Source organism: Convolutriloba macropyga, chromosome 2, assembly GCF_964194025.1.
Source record: "Convolutriloba macropyga chromosome 2, txConMacr16.3, whole genome shotgun sequence".
In the NCBI taxonomy this organism is placed as follows: domain Eukaryota; kingdom Metazoa; phylum Xenacoelomorpha; order Acoela; family Convolutidae; genus Convolutriloba; species Convolutriloba macropyga.
Window position 1 is genome coordinate 41,368,433 of NC_134469.1, and position 17,564 is coordinate 41,385,996.

At 37.8% G+C, this 17,564-nt stretch overlaps 1 protein-coding gene across 2 annotated transcripts in view; it reads left to right on the forward strand.

Annotated features, from left to right (window-relative positions):
- LOC142358660 (ATP-dependent 6-phosphofructokinase, muscle type-like) overlaps positions 1-17,564 on the forward strand; it is a 702,476-nt gene that overhangs the window by 607,805 nt on the left and 77,107 nt on the right. The window contains exons 3-6 of one of the 2 annotated variants that reach the window (XM_075410150.1): positions 7,681-7,698; positions 7,904-8,053; positions 8,152-8,229; positions 8,838-9,027. In XM_075410150.1, the coding sequence (XP_075266265.1) occupies positions 7,681-7,698; positions 7,904-8,053; positions 8,152-8,229; positions 8,838-9,027 (436 nt within the window). The remainder of the gene's footprint in view (positions 1-7,680; positions 7,699-7,903; positions 8,054-8,151; positions 8,230-8,837; positions 9,028-17,564) is intronic. The other variant, XM_075410151.1, reaches the window with a different exon arrangement.

Consider the following 17,564-nt stretch of genomic DNA (forward strand, 5'->3'; position numbering starts at 1 on the left):
AACTTTTCGTTATTTGTTCTATGAGCAGCATCTTGTTGGGGTTCTTGATGTGCTGTATCTGCTGGCTATGTTTAAATGGCTTTTTTGAAGTGTTATTTGTTAGAATATCAATCAAACTATAGTCTTAAACTTAGTGAGAATTAGAAAGAAAGTTTGACTTACCAGATTAGAAAGACAAGCAATATGACTTCGATCAAAGAAATTATAAAAATGAATCGTCAAGAAATGGTGCTGAGAATCAATATTCGGTTCAAATTGGTGAATCTAGATAACTATTATTAGAGTTAGATTAAGTGATGTAAAATCTTCCCAGCATGTATTAAATGATGATATCTCCGGAAGTGTGAATGAGTTCTTAGAAAAGTGCAAATGCATTCCATTTATGGTTCCCTTTGCGACTGATTTGCAGAAGCAAACCATATTGGGTAACCCTTGCGACCCCCACTATAAATCACGGTGCTAAGATTAGTTTTGTATCTTGACTTTTTCACACTGATAATGGGTATATATACAGCTGATTTTTGAGTCCTTTTTCATCCCCAAATTCAAATCACCATCTTGATCTAATAATCAGATCTCTCCTGTAAATCTCTAAATTCTTCTGTAAAATATCATTTTGTTATTCTCTCATTTTTTGAGAAATTAATTCTTTTACTTAGTTAAAAACGCTTTTTATTCCGCTTGCGAAAGTCCATAACCCAACAGGTTATGGGCCCAGCAATTTTCTAAGTCATAAAATTGATTTCAAAAACAAAACCAATTTGTTGTTGACAGTCATAATCCTTTTCTGCTTAGTACCTTTTCTTTTCACAACTGTTTTGCCTGCTCAAACTTCAATGGATCAACAGACAGTGAAGCTGCTGACCTACACAGGAAAGGCACAGGACTTTCCAATCTGGAGCACAAGATTTGTGGCGATGATGCAGACGAAGGGACTCTACAAATCACTACTGGGGACAGAGGAGCAACCCAATGAGCCTGCGCCACTGGCCAATGGGGCAACCAATGATGAGAAGAAGAACCACAAGGTGCTGAAGGATGCATATGAGAAGGAAGTTGCAGACATCAAGGAGAAACGAAACAATGTGTGGTGCCATTTGGCACTGACTCTAGATGCAACAACCCTCATGCTGATGAGACATGACTGTGTGGGAGATGACGGCATTGGAGATGGAGCAAAAGCTTGGAAGCTTTTGCAAGAGAGATTTCAGAGTGTTGAGACACCGACAGTGGTGACTTTAGTGGCACAGCTTGCTCGACTGCAGCTCGAGGATTCTGAGGATAGTGGACAGCTTCTTCATCAGAGGACAGGAGTTGCTCACAAGGCTACAAGAAGCAGGGGAAGCAGTCTCAGAGACCCTCTTCAACGCCTTGGTCCTCAATGGTCTGCCAATGAGGTATGAAAGTTTTGTTATACAGGAAAGCTTTAACCCGGCAACGAACTTCACAGAGTTGAGGAAAAGGCTGCAGAACTTTCATGAGAGCACAGTGCAGAGACACAAGGGACAAAGTGGTTCGGTGGCACTGGCAGTGAAGCGTGACTTCAAGAAGGGACCCAAGAAAGGAAACTGCTTTGTGTGTGGGATCCCTGGACACTTTGCCAAGGACTGCAGGAAGGAGACAGCACAATGCAGCAAGTGTGGTGAGAAGGGTCACCTAGACAGGGCATGCAAGAGACAAAGAGATGGAGGCAAACATGAGTCAGTTGTAATGGGTCCAACATTGGCTACACCAGACGAGGAATGCTGGGCAGCTCTTACCCAGTGGAAGACAGCAGGCATGCTAGTGGACAGTGGTTGTACAGATCACATAGTGACGAACATCGATGCGTTCCTGGACTTTGTGCCCATTCAATCAGTGGTCAGAAATCCCAACGAAGAGGCTTCCAGAGTGGTGGGCAGAGGCTGTGTGAGGATCAGCATACCCTCAAACAAAGGGGAATTCCAATGCGAACTCAAAAATGTTCTGTGTGTGCCGGACTATTCTTCAAACCTCCTATCAGTCTCAAGATGCACGGAGTGGGGACATAGCTTCACTTTCGAGAAAGGAAACAGCTGCATGAAACTCCAGAAGGGAACTCGGGTAAAACTAACACAAGAAAATAATTTGTTTTACTTACCCTGCAGCGTTCTAGAATTCAAGATGAGTTCCAACAGCGTGAAACTTGACAGTGCAAGGAAGTGGCACAGACGATTGGGTCCTTTGAATCAAGCGGATGTGGTCAGGAATGCACCAGAGACAGTGGGGAACTCGATGATGTATGCAATGTGTGTGCATTGGCCAAGATCACAAAGACTCCAGTACCAAGAGTAGCAGAGACCCAAGCAGAAGAGAAGCTGGAGAGGGTGTTCACAGACGTGATGGGACCTTTCAGAGTAGAGTCACTGTCAGGGTTCCGGTTCTGCATAGTGTTTGCAGACCAGTACACGAAGTTTGTGTTTGTGGACTTGCTTAAGGCAAAGAGTGAAGCACTGGCCAGCCTGAAGAAATTTGTTCTCTGTGTGGGGACGCCCAAGAAGCTGAGGCAAAACAATGCGAAGGAGTTTCTCTCAGAGCAGTTCAAGGCGTACTGCTTAGATGCAGGCATTCTACAGGAAAAGACCATACCAGAGACGCCACAACAGAAAGGGTTAGCTGAGAGGTGCAACAGGACACTGCTGGAGATGGCAAGATGTTTGCTCATTGACTCAGGACTTCCCAAGATGATGTGGGGAGCAGCAATTCTTCACGCAGCAAGGATCAGAAACTTGGTTGTGAGACGAGGAGAAGAAAAATGCCCAGCAGAGCTGATGAGAGGTATAAAACCTAAGCTTTCAATTAGTAAATTATCTATTTTTGGTTGCACAGTCTTCATGAAGAGGGACAGAGAAGTCAGCAAACTTGAACCCAAGGCACTGGAAGGAAAGTTTGTGGGTTACACTGAAGGAGAAAACGGATACCTGGTGTACATACCCAACACACGCAAGGTGATGGCAGTTCGAGATGTGATCATCAAGGAGTCTGAAGTGGGCTCAATCTCTGACAAAGAAACGGCTGACCTACTAGATGATGGGTCGGAACTGGGAATCTGGCACCCAGATGATGGTCATCAAGACGATGACAACAGAGAACGACAGGACACATCTACTGCAATAAAGGAGGAATGGCATGACGCAGGGAGCGTGAATACTCAAGAAACAACACTGAGACAAGAGGCCTCGGATGTTGGAGAAAAAGCACTAGATGAAGGATCTACTGCAACAAGAGGGAGTCACAGAGACTCAGAGTCACTGGAAGACAGTGACACAGAAGACTTCTCACAGTTAGAGACAGTTGGCTTCAATGAAGACGCACTGGAACACGCGGACAGAGCAGAGCCCAGACGAGGGACACGAGCAAGGAATGTTCCGCAATTTTTTGGAGAAGTCAGGACCCATCTTGCTGTGACTGAGGGCGACTATGTGGAACCCAAAACAGTCTACGAAGCCAAGCAAGGTGACGATTGGGACCAGTGGCACCGGGCAATGAAGGACGAGGTCAAGGCACTCCAAGACAACGAGACTTGGAACCTAGTGAGACCACCCACAGACAGGGACGTCATACCGGGCAAATGGGTCTACAAAGTTAAATTGGGACCCAGTGGTCAAGTGGACAAATACAAAGCGCGCTATGTGGCGAAAGGCTTCAAACAAGTGGAAGGACTGGACTACTTTGAGACTTTTGCGCCTACCTGTAAGCCAGAGACATTCAGGATTCTACTTCAGCTATCAGCGAAGCAGGGCCATGTGATGCACCAATTTGATGTCAAGACTGCTTTTCTGCACTCACCAATCGAGGAAGAAGTGTATCTGGAACAGCCACAGGAGTTTGTAAAACGCGGATCAGATGGGGAGAAGTTAGTATGTCGACTAAATAAATCAATTTATGGTTTGAAACAGGCTGCTAACAACTGGTACAAAGAGCTGGCAAACTTCCTTCTGAGACAGGGGTTCACCAGAAGCAGGAACGATCACTGCTTGTTTGCAAGATCAGAGGCAGAGGATCACACCTTCATCTTGGTCTGGGTTAACGACATCATAGTAGCATCAAGAAGTATGACAGTGGTCTCTGATGTCAAGAAGGCACTAGAAGCAACCTTTCACATGGAAGACAGAGGGAGACTACACTGGTTTCTGGGTCTAAGAATCAGACGAGAAGAGGGCAAAGTCACAGTCGACCAAGAACGCTACATAGAAACAATGCTTGAGCGGTTTCAAATGTATCAATGCAAACCCTCAAGAACTCCAGCTGATTTGAATTTGAAACTTCAGACAGCACAGAACGGAGACGAAGAAGTGGACCAGAGGATCTACAGAAGCTTGGTTGGATCACTTCTGTATCTGGCCAAACAGACGAGGCCAGACATCATGTTCACAGTCAACATTCTGTCCAGACACATGAATGCACCTACCAATCAACACTGGATGTGCGGAAAACGACTTCTGCGATATCTTCAAGGTTCAAAAGGTTTAAAACTTACTTACACAAAAGAGGCTAGTTATGATTTAGTGGGGGAAAGTGATGCAGACTGGTCTGGAGACGTGAACGACAGAAAATCAACAACGGGCTATTACTTCAAGCTCAACGGACGTGGCGCAGCACTCAGCTGGGGTGTCAAGAAGCAGGCCACAGTTGCTTTTTCTTCATCAGAAGCAGAATATCAGGGCATGGCAGCAGCAGTTCAGGAAGCACTCTACCTGAAACAACTTCTAGAGGATTTTGGCATCCAACAGGAACGTCCAATAGCAATTGGAGAGGACAACCAAAGTTGTATCAGACTCTGCCAAAACGCAGTCATGCACAAAAGGAGCAAGCACATCGAAACAAAGTTTCACTTCATTCGTGACAAGACTGAGGATGGGACTATTTCAATTCATTACGTCCCTACAGACAAAATGGCAGCGGACATCTTCACAAAGTCCTTACCCGTTTCGAAAGTGGAAACATTCAGAGCAGTTTTGATGGGAGCAGACTCTACGCAATCAGCTCAAGTCTGAGTGGGGGTGTTAGAATATCGATCAAACTATAGTCTTAAACTTAGTGAGAATTAGAAAGAAAGTTTGACTTACCAGATTAGAAAGACAAGCAATATGACTTCGATGAAAGAAATTATATAAATGAATCGTCAAGAAATGGTGCTGAGAATCAATATTCGGTTCAAATTGGTGAATCTAGATAACTATTATTAGAGTTAGATTAAGTGATGTAAAATCTTTCCAGCATGTATTAAATGATGATGATATCTCCGGAAGTGTGAATGAAATTTTAGAAAAGTGCAAATGCATTCCATTTATGGTTCCCTTTGCGACTGATTTGCAGAAGCAAACCATATTGGGTAACCCTTGCGACCCCCACTATAAATCACGGTGCTAAGATTAGTTTTGTATCTTGACTTTTTCACACTGATAATGGGTATATATACAGCTGATTTTTGAGTCCTTTTTCATCCCCAAATTCAAATCACCATCTTGATCTAATAATCAGATCTCTCCTGTAAATCTCTAAATTCTTCTGTAAAATATCATTTTGTTATTCTCTCATTTTTTGAGAAATTAATTCTTTTACTTAGTTAAAAACGCTTTTTATTCCGATTGCGAAAGTCCATAACCCATTATTATTTGAATATTGTTACTAACAGGAGCAATGGAATATTCGATGGTCCTGTTTACTTTGAAATAATGGAAAGTTTTGTTTTTATGCATTTTTTTAAACCCTCTTTGTTGTTCATTGTTTTGTTTGTGTGTTTTCAGTAACCGCACAATTTCGACATTTTTCACTATTATTGAAGCGAGTTCATTCGCGTATTGTTCATTCGCGTCAATAAATTTTTAGCCACACATAAAGTCTCTCGAAAATAATTTTCCTCACTTTTAAAATGACTTTTGCTTACTGGTTTAATCTATATATTGGTTTAAATATTGGTTAAATATTGGTTTAATCTATATAAATGTTATTTAAGGGCAGCTAATATCATATTCTATATGTATCTTTGGGATTTTGAGACTGCAAGTCTGTAAATTATTGCGTCTTTTATCCGGAAATCTGCCAAATATTTCAGTTGCTTATTTTGAGGTGTGCAATAAATATTGTCTCTAATGAGTAGCCAGCAAATATTTGATGAGGGTGTTTATACTATTGTTAATCAAGATTTTTAGCGACTTTTCAAATTTTTACTCTTATTATTAAATCTTTACCAAAATCTTTAAAACCTTTTCTAAAGTTTTTTTTCAGTTGTTTTGATGTGCTGTTTCTTGTGTGGGTTGTCTTTAACTAAACAGTGTCACGTAGTTCTGGGAGAAACATTGCAACATTCTTAGAGTAGTTTGCTGGAAATTTGAGCAGTTTTAAATTTTTTTTCTCCTTTTGTTTACCGTCTGATTATTGCTTCTTTCGTATTTTCAGTAGTTGCTTCAAGGCAGTGGTTATCACACAGTAAGTTGTAAGATTTTCTGGAGAAAATTTACCTAATTTTACATCTTGCCTTTCGAATTTAATCATATGAACTAAATAGTTTCTGAGTGGGTATTTGCATGTGGTATCAGACAAATTGTCGAACAAATTTTGCTACTTTTTTATTTCATCGTTTTTTAATGTCGTAAATTGGTGTCACGCTGACTTCAAATCAGCTTTTGGGTATTCATTCGTGCAATATTTTGACTGAATTGCAAGCGTGGCGTCATTTTTCACTCGAAGTAACTTTTGTTTGTTCGCGTGAAAAGCTTTTGTGGTCACACGTGACCTACGTCACTCGCTGATTGATTTTTGCTTACTTTAATTGGACTAGTTGATAGTTAGGTCAACGTAGGATTTCACAATCTAATTGAAGGTTTTTAAGAATAGCTTGACAGTGTATAAAATAATGAACTAATGACATCACAACCATTAGTAGAAAGCGTAATTTCAATTTTCTTTAATTTTTTAGGGATTATTGGTATTTTGACGTTAAAGGTCTACAAAGCTATCGCAGTTTTTCCGAGCAATCTACTGGCTATGTTTTTTGAACTTGAGATCATTGAAAGTTTCTTTTGCTGTCAGCCTCAATTGATTTTGCATGTTGTACGTGTTGCGGATTTTCTCTCTCAATAGCTGCAGCTACATTGTTATTTAAGCGCCTCTTGTATTGCGTGCTTCTGTCGGTGCTCTCAAGAGTATCAAAAATGCAAAAGAGTAACAATAAAGAAAAATTGAATGAAACTGAATATTCAAACGCGTACATGGTTATGAATAGCATGAAGATAACATAAAAATCTTATGGTATCAATGCAATTGCTGTTTCTAATAAACCCTTAGATTTGATGTTTGCTATATAAGTAAAAATTGCATTGATTTTTTTTGCTGTAAATATCACCTTGTCTTGATCCACTGCTTCATACATTGATGATTTTTTTGAACATATAAAGCCTCCTACGTTACAGTTTTCCGCGCATATAAAGAGTTTAAAATCGTTGAACAATTGTAATTATTTCCATAGTGTAACTGAGGTTGCCTTGATATTTACACCAATTGTCTAGAGAACCAGTATCTCTAGTAGAAATTATAACTAGTATCATATGATTAAAATCTCAATCGCGAACGTTGAATGCTCAATCGCGATCGTAGAGGGATGCATTTTTAAAATTCCGGATGGGTTTTAAATTTAAGCTACGAAGTGGGCTGTTTTAGAAACCGATCAGCATACGAGTAAGTTGCATTATTGGCATGGCATCATATTTGTGAACCTTTCTTCTTTCAAGATATTTCAACGCTTTCATTTGTGATGGTTCCATAACCTGGGTTTCTGAAGGCCCGTGCTTTAATGAATAACAAAATGAAGGTAACAAAGTAACTGCAATGTGATTAGCTATCTGTCTATTGTTGATTAAAGTGCTTGTGAAATTTTATATAGGAGGGCGAACAACAGTGGGAGCGTGGAGCTGGCATGGCTAGCATCGGTGTCCTCACCAGTGGTGGTGACTCACAAGGCATGAACGCAGCTTTGAGGGCGGTTGTTCGAATGGGCTTGTACTGTGGCGCCAAGGTCTACTTTATTCACGAGGTTGATTAGTAATCTTGACCTTGTAAATCTTTATTGAGGTCTTATCAATTGTGTTATTAGAGGAATTAACGAGCTAAGAAGACTTTAATTCGTTTTAGGGCTACCAAGGATTGGTGGATGGAGGTGACAATATTAAAGAAGCCACCTGGTCCAAAGTATCAAACATTATGCAACTAGTAAGACTAATATTATCTTTATCTTTACACATTAATCAGTTAATCACTTAGTAAAGTTATTGATCTAGTGAACAGGATAAAGTTTTAATCTGATTGATGAGACTGGCTATGTTTTCCTGATTACTGCTCCTATAATTGATACTTAATGTTTGCATGTCTTTCATGAGAAGGCTATTAAAGACCGTTTCCACTAACAACGCCTATTAATTAAAAAAGGTGAAAATGGTTCTGATTGCCCGTCTCTCTTGCTATTACATGTTTCTTCCTTCACAAGCAATGTATATATAAAGCCACTTAAATTTCGGTTGATTTTAATTCTAGCGTCTTCTGTAGATCAAGACCCCATTTTGAAAATCAAATTATACGGACTATGGAGTCAAAAGAAATAATAGGAACCGCATCTCCGTTTCTCCTTGAACAAAATTTCTGATCTCATGAGGTGTGAACAGTTTAATATGTCTTCACTCTGATAAGGTTTGTATAGCTTGATAATAGGTGGGACTATTCATTGCAAAGTGAACGCTACAAAATCAATTATTAACGGTGATGTTCTGGCGGGGAGAAAAGGAGACAGTTCCGGTTAATTACATGTGCAGATTTTTTCCTAGGGTGGTACAGTGATTGGGAGTGCTAGGTGTAAGGACTTCAGAGAGAGACCGGGCAGATTGAAAGCGGCTGCTAACCTGGTCAAACGACAGATCTTCAACTTGGTCATCATTGGTGGTGATGGTAGTCTAACGGGTGCCAACACATTTCGCGAAGAGTGGTCGGGTCTCACTGCAGAGTTGAAAGATAAAGGTTATCTTTCAATTTCTCAAAGTTCCTCAAAATTGCACACCCGGTGTTGTATACAAGATTATGCGGGAAACAGGCTATTGCTGACTTCTCTCAGCATGCTTCATTGCAGGTGTTCCGAGTTGGTTGATTCTCTAACGGCTAGCATGGTTTTAGTGGATGAAGTGTTAAAATCTGGTTTTTAAATCCCTGGAGTAGATTTAAACAGCGTGAGATGATAAGCTAAAATGGAGACGAGTAGAAGAAGAAAGAACTTGAATGCATTTTCTTAATGTTTTCTTTCGCTGACTTCGAGTCTTAATGCCGTTTACTCTTTACGTTTACAAATCAGGTTAACGATTTCTGATTTACTGCGCACGCCTAGCGGGCTCTAACTTTTAAGTAGCAGTCTACCGGTCGGAAACATTAGTTACTCTCACCCCAATTCCATAACTGCAATAGAAAACCAAAGTCCAAGCCAGAAGTTTGGCGTTAGAAAATTGTTTTTGGCCAACTGCGTTTTTCCAAATTAATATGGTGAAGGTAACCAAGGAGGATCTGTATTGTTCGATCGCATGTTGTTTCAATCCGTCATATGCCAAACAATTCATAAAAACTTGAAAACATAATGTAGGTTTGGCCAAGAAGCAAATCAACCGGTTCTTATTGTGCAGGAACTTAAGCATTTCACACCGTCGGGGTTGCATGTCAGCAGTGGAAACTGAGCGAGAGAACATAAAATTCTTTTGCGGGACGCATTGCTCAGCTGATTTCTGAACGTGATATTGTTTAGCTAGTAGCTTCAACTGTAGGTGGCTACACTAACTATGCAGCCGCGAAGCAATAGCTGGGGCTTTTATTGGCCTTCTCTTGGTAGAGGAGTATTGGTTTTCTGTCGTCTGTTTACGCCTCGAAGAGGAGTAATGACTTTTGTTTTTGTGTTTTACAGAAAGTAGTTTTGTTCATGCCGCCTTTTGACATGAAAGCGAAATTGAGAAAAGTGGTCAAGGCGAACAGATTTGTGGTAAGTTTTTTGTTCCCGCAACGCTTTGATATGAGTTTTAAGCTGTGAATTTTTCTTGAGAATACTATACAGACTCATGCCTTTCGAATTTATTGATAAGAACTAAATAGTTTCTGAGTGGGTAGTTGCATGTGGCGTCAGACAAATCGTCGAACAAATTTTGTTACTTTTGTATTTCATTAATGAAATTTAAATCATTTTAAATGAAATAAGTTGGCGTCACGCTTACTTCAAATCAGCTTCTGGGTATTCATTCGTGCAATTTTTTGACCGAATTGCAAGTGTGGCGTCATTTCTCACTCGAAGTGGTTTTTGTTTGTTCGCGTGAATAGCTTTTGTGGTCACACGTGACCTACCTCACTCGCTGATTAATTTTTTTTTACTTTAATTGGACTAGTTGATAGTTAGGTCAACGTAGGTTTTCACAATATAATTGAAGGTTTTTTGAGAATAGCTTGACAGTGCATAAAATAATGAACTAAAGACATCACAACCATTAGTAGAAAGCGGAATTTCAATTTTCTTTTTTTTAGGTATCATAGGTATTTTGACGATAAAGGTCTACAGAGCTATCGCAGTTTTTTCTAGCAATCTGCGGGCTATGTTTTTTGAACGAAATTTCAGTTTTTTCGTTATTTCAGGTATCATTGGTGTCATCTAATTTCCTTGGGCTTTGAAGAAAATTGTCTAGAACTAAATGTTTCTATATAGGGCGTTTTTGGAAGCCTGTTTTCAGTTAAATTGAGCTCAATATGTCTTGTTCTTTCTTGCTTATTAATAGCCACACAGCGATAGCTGGGGCTATTATTGGCTTTCTCTTGATTTTTTTTTATTTCGTCGTCGCGATTTTTGTTACGACCATATGACGTCACAACCACTTCAAATGTCCTTTTTTTTTCATTCGTTCATGCAATTTCAACTGATGTACGTGCGTGACTTAATTTTTCGTTCTTAGTGGAGCGAATTTTTTTTTCGGTCATTTGCGTGATTAAATTTTTGGTCACACTTGACTTACCTCACTCACAAAAATGACTTCCTCACTTTGAAATTGACTTTTTTTACTTTAACTCAAAGAGATAAGGTCAAATGGGTGTGTGTCACTCTGAATACAGGTTATTAGAGAGCAGCTAATAGAGGCAGCAAAAACTTATACAGATTTTCAATCAAAATATAACTTATCAGCCTTCAATGAAAAAAAAAACAATTTTTTTCGGTGTCTTTTTTACTGTTTTTTTTTGAGACTGCAGATCTACGAAGCTATTGCGGCTATTTTCTGGCAATCTGCCAGCTATGTATTTTTTTGCAATTTAATTTCTTTGTTTTCTTGCACTGTTTTTTACCCAACTCTACTAAAGAGGATTTTAGATCATTTTGTTGGACTTTTCACATTTAGAGCAGTTTTTAACCTTAGGAGCTGTAAAATTGCTTATAATGGATAAATTGCAGTCGGAATTTTACCATATTCAATCACAATTATTAATAGCCGCACAGCGATAGCTGGGGCTATTATTGGCCTTCTCTTGGTTTTTATTTCGTCGTCATGATTTTTATTACGACCATATGACGTCACAGCCACTTTTTGTTCATTCGTTCATGCAATTTCAACTGAATTGCATGTGTAACGTCATTTTTCGCTCTTAGTGGAGCGAGTTGTTTCGTTCATGTGCGTGATTAAATTTTTGGTCACACTTGACTTACCTCACTCTCAAAAATGACTTCCTCACTTTAAAATCTATTTACTTTAACTCAAAGAGATAAGGTCAAATGGGTGTTTCACTCTAAATAAAGGTTATTAGAGAGCAGCTAATAGAGGCAGCAAAAAGTTATACAGTTTTTCAATCAAAATATAACAGATCAGACTTCAATGAAAAGACGAATTTTTTTGGTCTGTCTTTTTTTAATGTTTTTTAGACTGCCGATCTACGAAACTATTGCTGCTATTTTCAGGCAATCTGCCAGCTATATTTTCTTAGTTCTTTTTTGTTTTCTTAGTTCTTATTTTGTTATTCGATCAGACTCGAAGAAAACTGAAGAATCTATTTCTGCCTATTCTTTGGTTTAAGACTATTGAGAGCAAAATGTTAGAAAAACTAAAACATTTTGTTTGTACTGGCAAATCTTTGAGCATTATGACATTCTAGTGTGGATGCTGACTTTTTAAAGTATTCAGTGGACGACACTTAATTTTTTCAGTTTAAATATTTACTCCGGGTCCTCATTGGTGTCATTTTAAAAAAAGCTAAATTAATACAAAGCCTAATAAACCTTTTTTTGCTTAGGAAGATGTCCTCTAACTTTTCTTCTGACTTTCTCGGTATTTTTGACTTAGGTCTCACTTAATCAACCAAAGTTGTTTGTCTCATGTACCTTGAGATAAGTGTATGTTTGGAAATATTTTTTTACTATCTAAAGGAAATATTAACATTTCTGATATAATTTTGTGCTAATTTTGCAATTTTATCTTGTTGACCTTTTTTTAGTGGTTTTTGTAATTCTTTTCATATTTCATAGCATATGGTTTTCTTTGGTTGAGCTTAGTCATTTTACTGGTTTCAGCGGTCGTTTAGTATGATTGACACTAACTTTGAGCTGTTTGTTAGAAAAATGGAATAATTTTAATCAATTTTCGCCAAATTTTCATTAGTTATTTTTTTCAAACCTGTATCTTTCAATTTCATACTTTTTTTTGCAATTGCTTATCTTCTTCATGATTTCATCTGCAGATATAATACAGGTTTTGCGACCATGAAGTGACGCTTCCAGATTATCTGGGGAAGTATTTACTAAAATAAATCAAACACATTTTTTCGGTGAACAGACAAAACAGTCCCAGACAAAAGTCCCAAATAGCAAAATATTCCAGACAAAACAGTCCCAGACGAAATAGTCCCAAGAAAACAGACAAAACAGTCCCAGACAAAATAGTCCGAACTAAAGATAGAGTCAAACATGCGCACATCAATTAAGAAAGAAACCCCTTAAGGTATTCATATGATTGTATTTCTTTGAACAACAATTGAGCTGATTACAAAACAGTTTTTGACTAATAATGTATTTTTAAACAAGTTTTTGGTTTAGTCCTAATTCATATCAATTAAAAACAATGCATTCAGAAGCTTAACTTGTAGATTATGTTTTTTAATTGTTTGTAGATTATATTTACAATTGTTTCAATATTTTATTTGGGACTATTTTGTCTGGGACTGTTTTGTCTGTTTTATTGGGACTGTATTGTCTGGGACTGTTTTGTCCGGACACGCATTTTTCCAGGTTTTTTTGTGATTTCCTTTTATTGTTGCTTAGTTCGGTTCTGAAAAGAATCTGGTAGGTCACTGATTTTTTGAAGTGTCGTCCAAAGTTTTCATTGGAATTTACCTTAATAGTATTTTTCGATGTTTGGTTCCAACGTTTTTTGATTGTTTCCTTTTCCATTCATTTTCTATGAACATGCGGTTTTATCTTTCCTGTTTGTCTTTCAGCTGGTAGTCAATAAATATATGAAATATAGTCAAGAAATACTTGTTTTGGACGTTCTTTTTTTCAAAAGTTTTTTGCGCAACTTGTGATGACTTTTTGCTTTTCTGTTACTTTTACCTTTTATTTCAAAACGGTTGGTGTAATTAAGCAGGTGGTTGATTTTGTTTATTATAGCTGCGAAGCTGTAAGCTGAGCGAAGCTATATTGCGGTGCTCTTGGTTTTTTTTTTTTGTTTCGTCGTCTGACGCTTTTTTTTCGTTTTACATTTGTTCACACAGCAAAGCTGAAAAAGTCAAATTTTCTGAATGACTTCTTCCTCTCACTAACGGCCTTTGCGCGCGTGACGTCATTTCTCACTCGCTTTTGCAAAAGTTTTTAGGTTATTTGCGTGATTAGATTTTGATCATACGTGACTTACCTCACTCAATAAAATGACTTTTGCACTTTAAAATTTAAGTTTAATTTGAATTTGTTTAAGGTCAAAGGAACTCATTTGTGCAGTAAAGGTCCCTAATAAGAGGCTTCTGCGGAATGAATTTTAACTAGCTTTGTTAATTTATCGCTGAATGTTTTTTACCTCGTTTTTTTGAGAGGCGTCGATTTTTTTTTCAATTTAGATCGGTATCTGTTTCTATCTCTTTTGTATGGCACGCAGGTCTATTCCTTCGCAGCTATTCCGGCAATCTGCCGGCTATGTTTGGTAGATTGCTTAAGCCTAAGTGGATGTCAACTTTGATTCCGTTCCGGAGTCTTCGGGCTATGTTTTGGTTTTACAGGAAGTAGTTTTTACGTGGCCTTTGGGAATTTCAAGCGGACAGTTTTTTTAAAGTAATGGCAACGTCGCTTTTACAAATCAAGTGGACGCCTTTTTTTATCTGAGGGAATTTTTGTTTTATCTGAGGGAGAATTGCACAATACTAATCCGATTTCTGCGACTTGTTTTCCAATTCGAAGTTTTGCTTGTTCTTTGATTTAATTCACTAGAAACTCTTTCTGTGCACCGTCACGGCTTTCAGGTTCGTGTTATCAATAATTGATTTTTTGTTGGCGTTAAGTCTTTGAAATTCAATAAAATTTCTTGTTTCATAATCGCAGTTCTAACAATATTTTGACGACAATTTTATCAAAGTATTTGATTCGATTCTTTAGAAGAATGATTTCTGCCTTTGTTTGGGATTTCTATTTTTAATAGCCGCACTCATCTTCTCAGCCGGCTATTATAGCGCTCCTAATTTTTTTTACTTCGTCGAACTGTTTTTCGCTTTACCCATTTTGCCGCTTTTTCGACATTTTGCGTGAAATCTTTTCGACTTCTCTAGGCTAGTTTCACTCTTCTGTCATTCTGCTCAAGAGTCCTTTAAAACAGCAGCTGCTCGGCAAAGCAATTCAAAATGAAGAGAGTCAGTATAAAAAATCAAAGTCAGAAATAGAAACGGGATAAACCAATAAAGCCCATTTTTAGATGCCAGGTACTTGAACTTTGTTCTCCAAGTTTTATTTACTATCTATAATGCTTATTGGTATTAATACTAGACCCTGTAGCCTCTCACTTAAAGACATGAGTATGTTCAATTACGAAATGACATCAAAATAAATCGCACTTAAAAATGTTTTTATACAAAAAACAATTTTTGTTGATATTTTTTCTTTAAATCCCAATAGAGTTATGGGAATCAACGGCGGCTATTTTCCGGCAATCTGCCGGGTATGTTCTTTGTTTGTTTGATTTAATTTTAATGTAGCACAGAGTCCTGAAGCACTAAAAAGAACTTCCGAAAAATTGACTGATATTCGTTTTCTGCAATTTTTTACTCTATCTTTGATGATAAACGGTTTGTTCGCAAAGAAAAAGTTTGCGTGAGTCCTAAAGAGTTCTAAGTTTTTTCTTCGAAAGTTTCTGGTCAGTTTTAAAGAATATCATCTGCCTTTTGCTTTCCCAATTTGTTTTTTGGGTAGCAGAGTCAATTGGCGAGTTCTATGTTTTTTTGCTTTTAGCCGGTTAGTTTTGTGACTTTCAATATTTTTGTCCGCCCTAAAAATTTTATTTTTATAACGTTACCACATAGGTTACTAGATATCTACTAAAACTATTTTATGGTATCAAGATTTCGTAGTAAGTTATGTCTGTCAAAATTATGTGTTGAGATTTAATCCGGTGCAGCTTCATTTATATGGTTTCTTGATGATGTTGTAATTGTTTTTATCTAAGCTTGTTTCAATGATGTCCATGTTCAATTCCTTCTCGTTATGACGTTTAAGTTTCTACTATTTGTTTTAATTAAAGCCGATGAGGTTAATAATAAATTCATCAAGACATCACAAATTGATCATGCGCTGCATTCAGTGAAGGACTTTTTGACTTTGAAAAGTGTTTTCTAAAGAATGGCGCATATAGATAAGCATTTTCAGTCATTTGCGTGAATTAGTGTCTACTTTATCAATCTAGATATCAATCTACTTTTGTTCATTCGTTCATGTAATTTCAACTGAAGTGCGTGCGTGACGTCATTTTTCGCTCTCAGTGAAGCGAGTTTTTTTGTTCATTTGCGTGATTGAATTTTTGGTTAAACGACTTACCTCACTCAAAAAAATGACTTCCTCACTTTGAAATTGACATTTATTTAATTTCATTCAAAGAGATGAGGTCAAGTGGGTGTGTGTCACTCTAAATGAAGGTTATTAGAGAGCAGCTAATAGAGGCAACAAAAACTTATACCGATTTTTAATCAAAATATAACATATCAGCCTTCAATGAAAAGACGAATTTTTTGGTCTGTCTTTTTTACTGTTTTTTTGAGACTGCAGATCTACGAAGCTATTGCGGCTATTTTCTGGCAATCTGCCGGCTATGTTTCAATTGGAAAAAAGAACTAATTGCCCGTGCTGACTAAAAAGCGTTTTCTGTCGTCAAAAGTAGAAAATTAGAACTCAAAGTTAGCTAAAACCGTCTTATGAATTCATTGTTTGACTGTCTGCAAAAAAGTAGATCATCAAGCATTTTTAGCCATTAGTTTTCCATGTTTGACAAAATTGATAACTCTTCTAACTTTTCTAAAGCCTAATCAATTCAAACTACACACTCAGTTATGTGTATTCATAATCTTATCTATTAAACGCGTGAGCTCTAAAATGGGACAAACTTTTTGCATGTTTAAGGGGCCTCTCGAGGCGCATTTTTAAGAGCAGCATGGTCAAGCGAACGTATCGAGAGAGGTGAATGACCTAAAAGGCTCGAAGTAGATGGGTGAGAACCGAACCTGGGACAAAAGACTGTTAGTAAGGTGCAGTTACCACGAGGCTACGAGGGCTTGAAAGTATGCTAGCACAGATGGAGGATTTACTGTCCTGGGAACTACATGTTTTTTTAAATGCTACCGAAATAAGTTTGAAGTTCTTATTGTAAACGTGTGTTTTTCTGCAAAGTTTTAGCTTTACAGATTCTGCACTATTCTAGAACGCTCTTAGCTTTCACCTAAGTTTTTTACGCTTTACTTTTTGATTTATATGTGATCTCAATTGCTCTCAATCTGAAATATGGGTTTATTGATACGATAAAAGCGACGTGAGAATTGGTGGTATGTGGTAGTTATAGCGCAGTTTGTAAGATGGTGGACTGCTATTCTGAGGGTAAAGGGTTCGAACTTGTGTCGGGTACCTACGCTTTTGTAGACATGAAAATTTCTATTCAACACCATGCGATAAGAGTTGGTTTATGTTCCCGTGTGTGTGTGTTTGTTTGGGGGATGAAAACTGGCAATTATTTTCTCTTTGTATCAATTCTTCTTTCCATTGGCTTGGTCTTTTCTTTTTTTACTATTTCAAATCTTTGAACGATGGTTTTTCGTAAACAACTGGGATTTTCCAGTTACTATTGTTGCTCCTAAATGAGTTTTAGAGCAATCATTTTTCTTACTCTTTCTTTCTTTCTTCTTTTTCTCTTTCTCTCTCTCTCTCTCTCTCTGTTTCTCTCTCTCTCTCTCTTTGTCTCTCGCTCTGCGTGTGTGTTTCGTCCTCTTTCTTCTCTTTCCTGCCTTCCGTTTCCCTCTCTCTTTCTCACTCT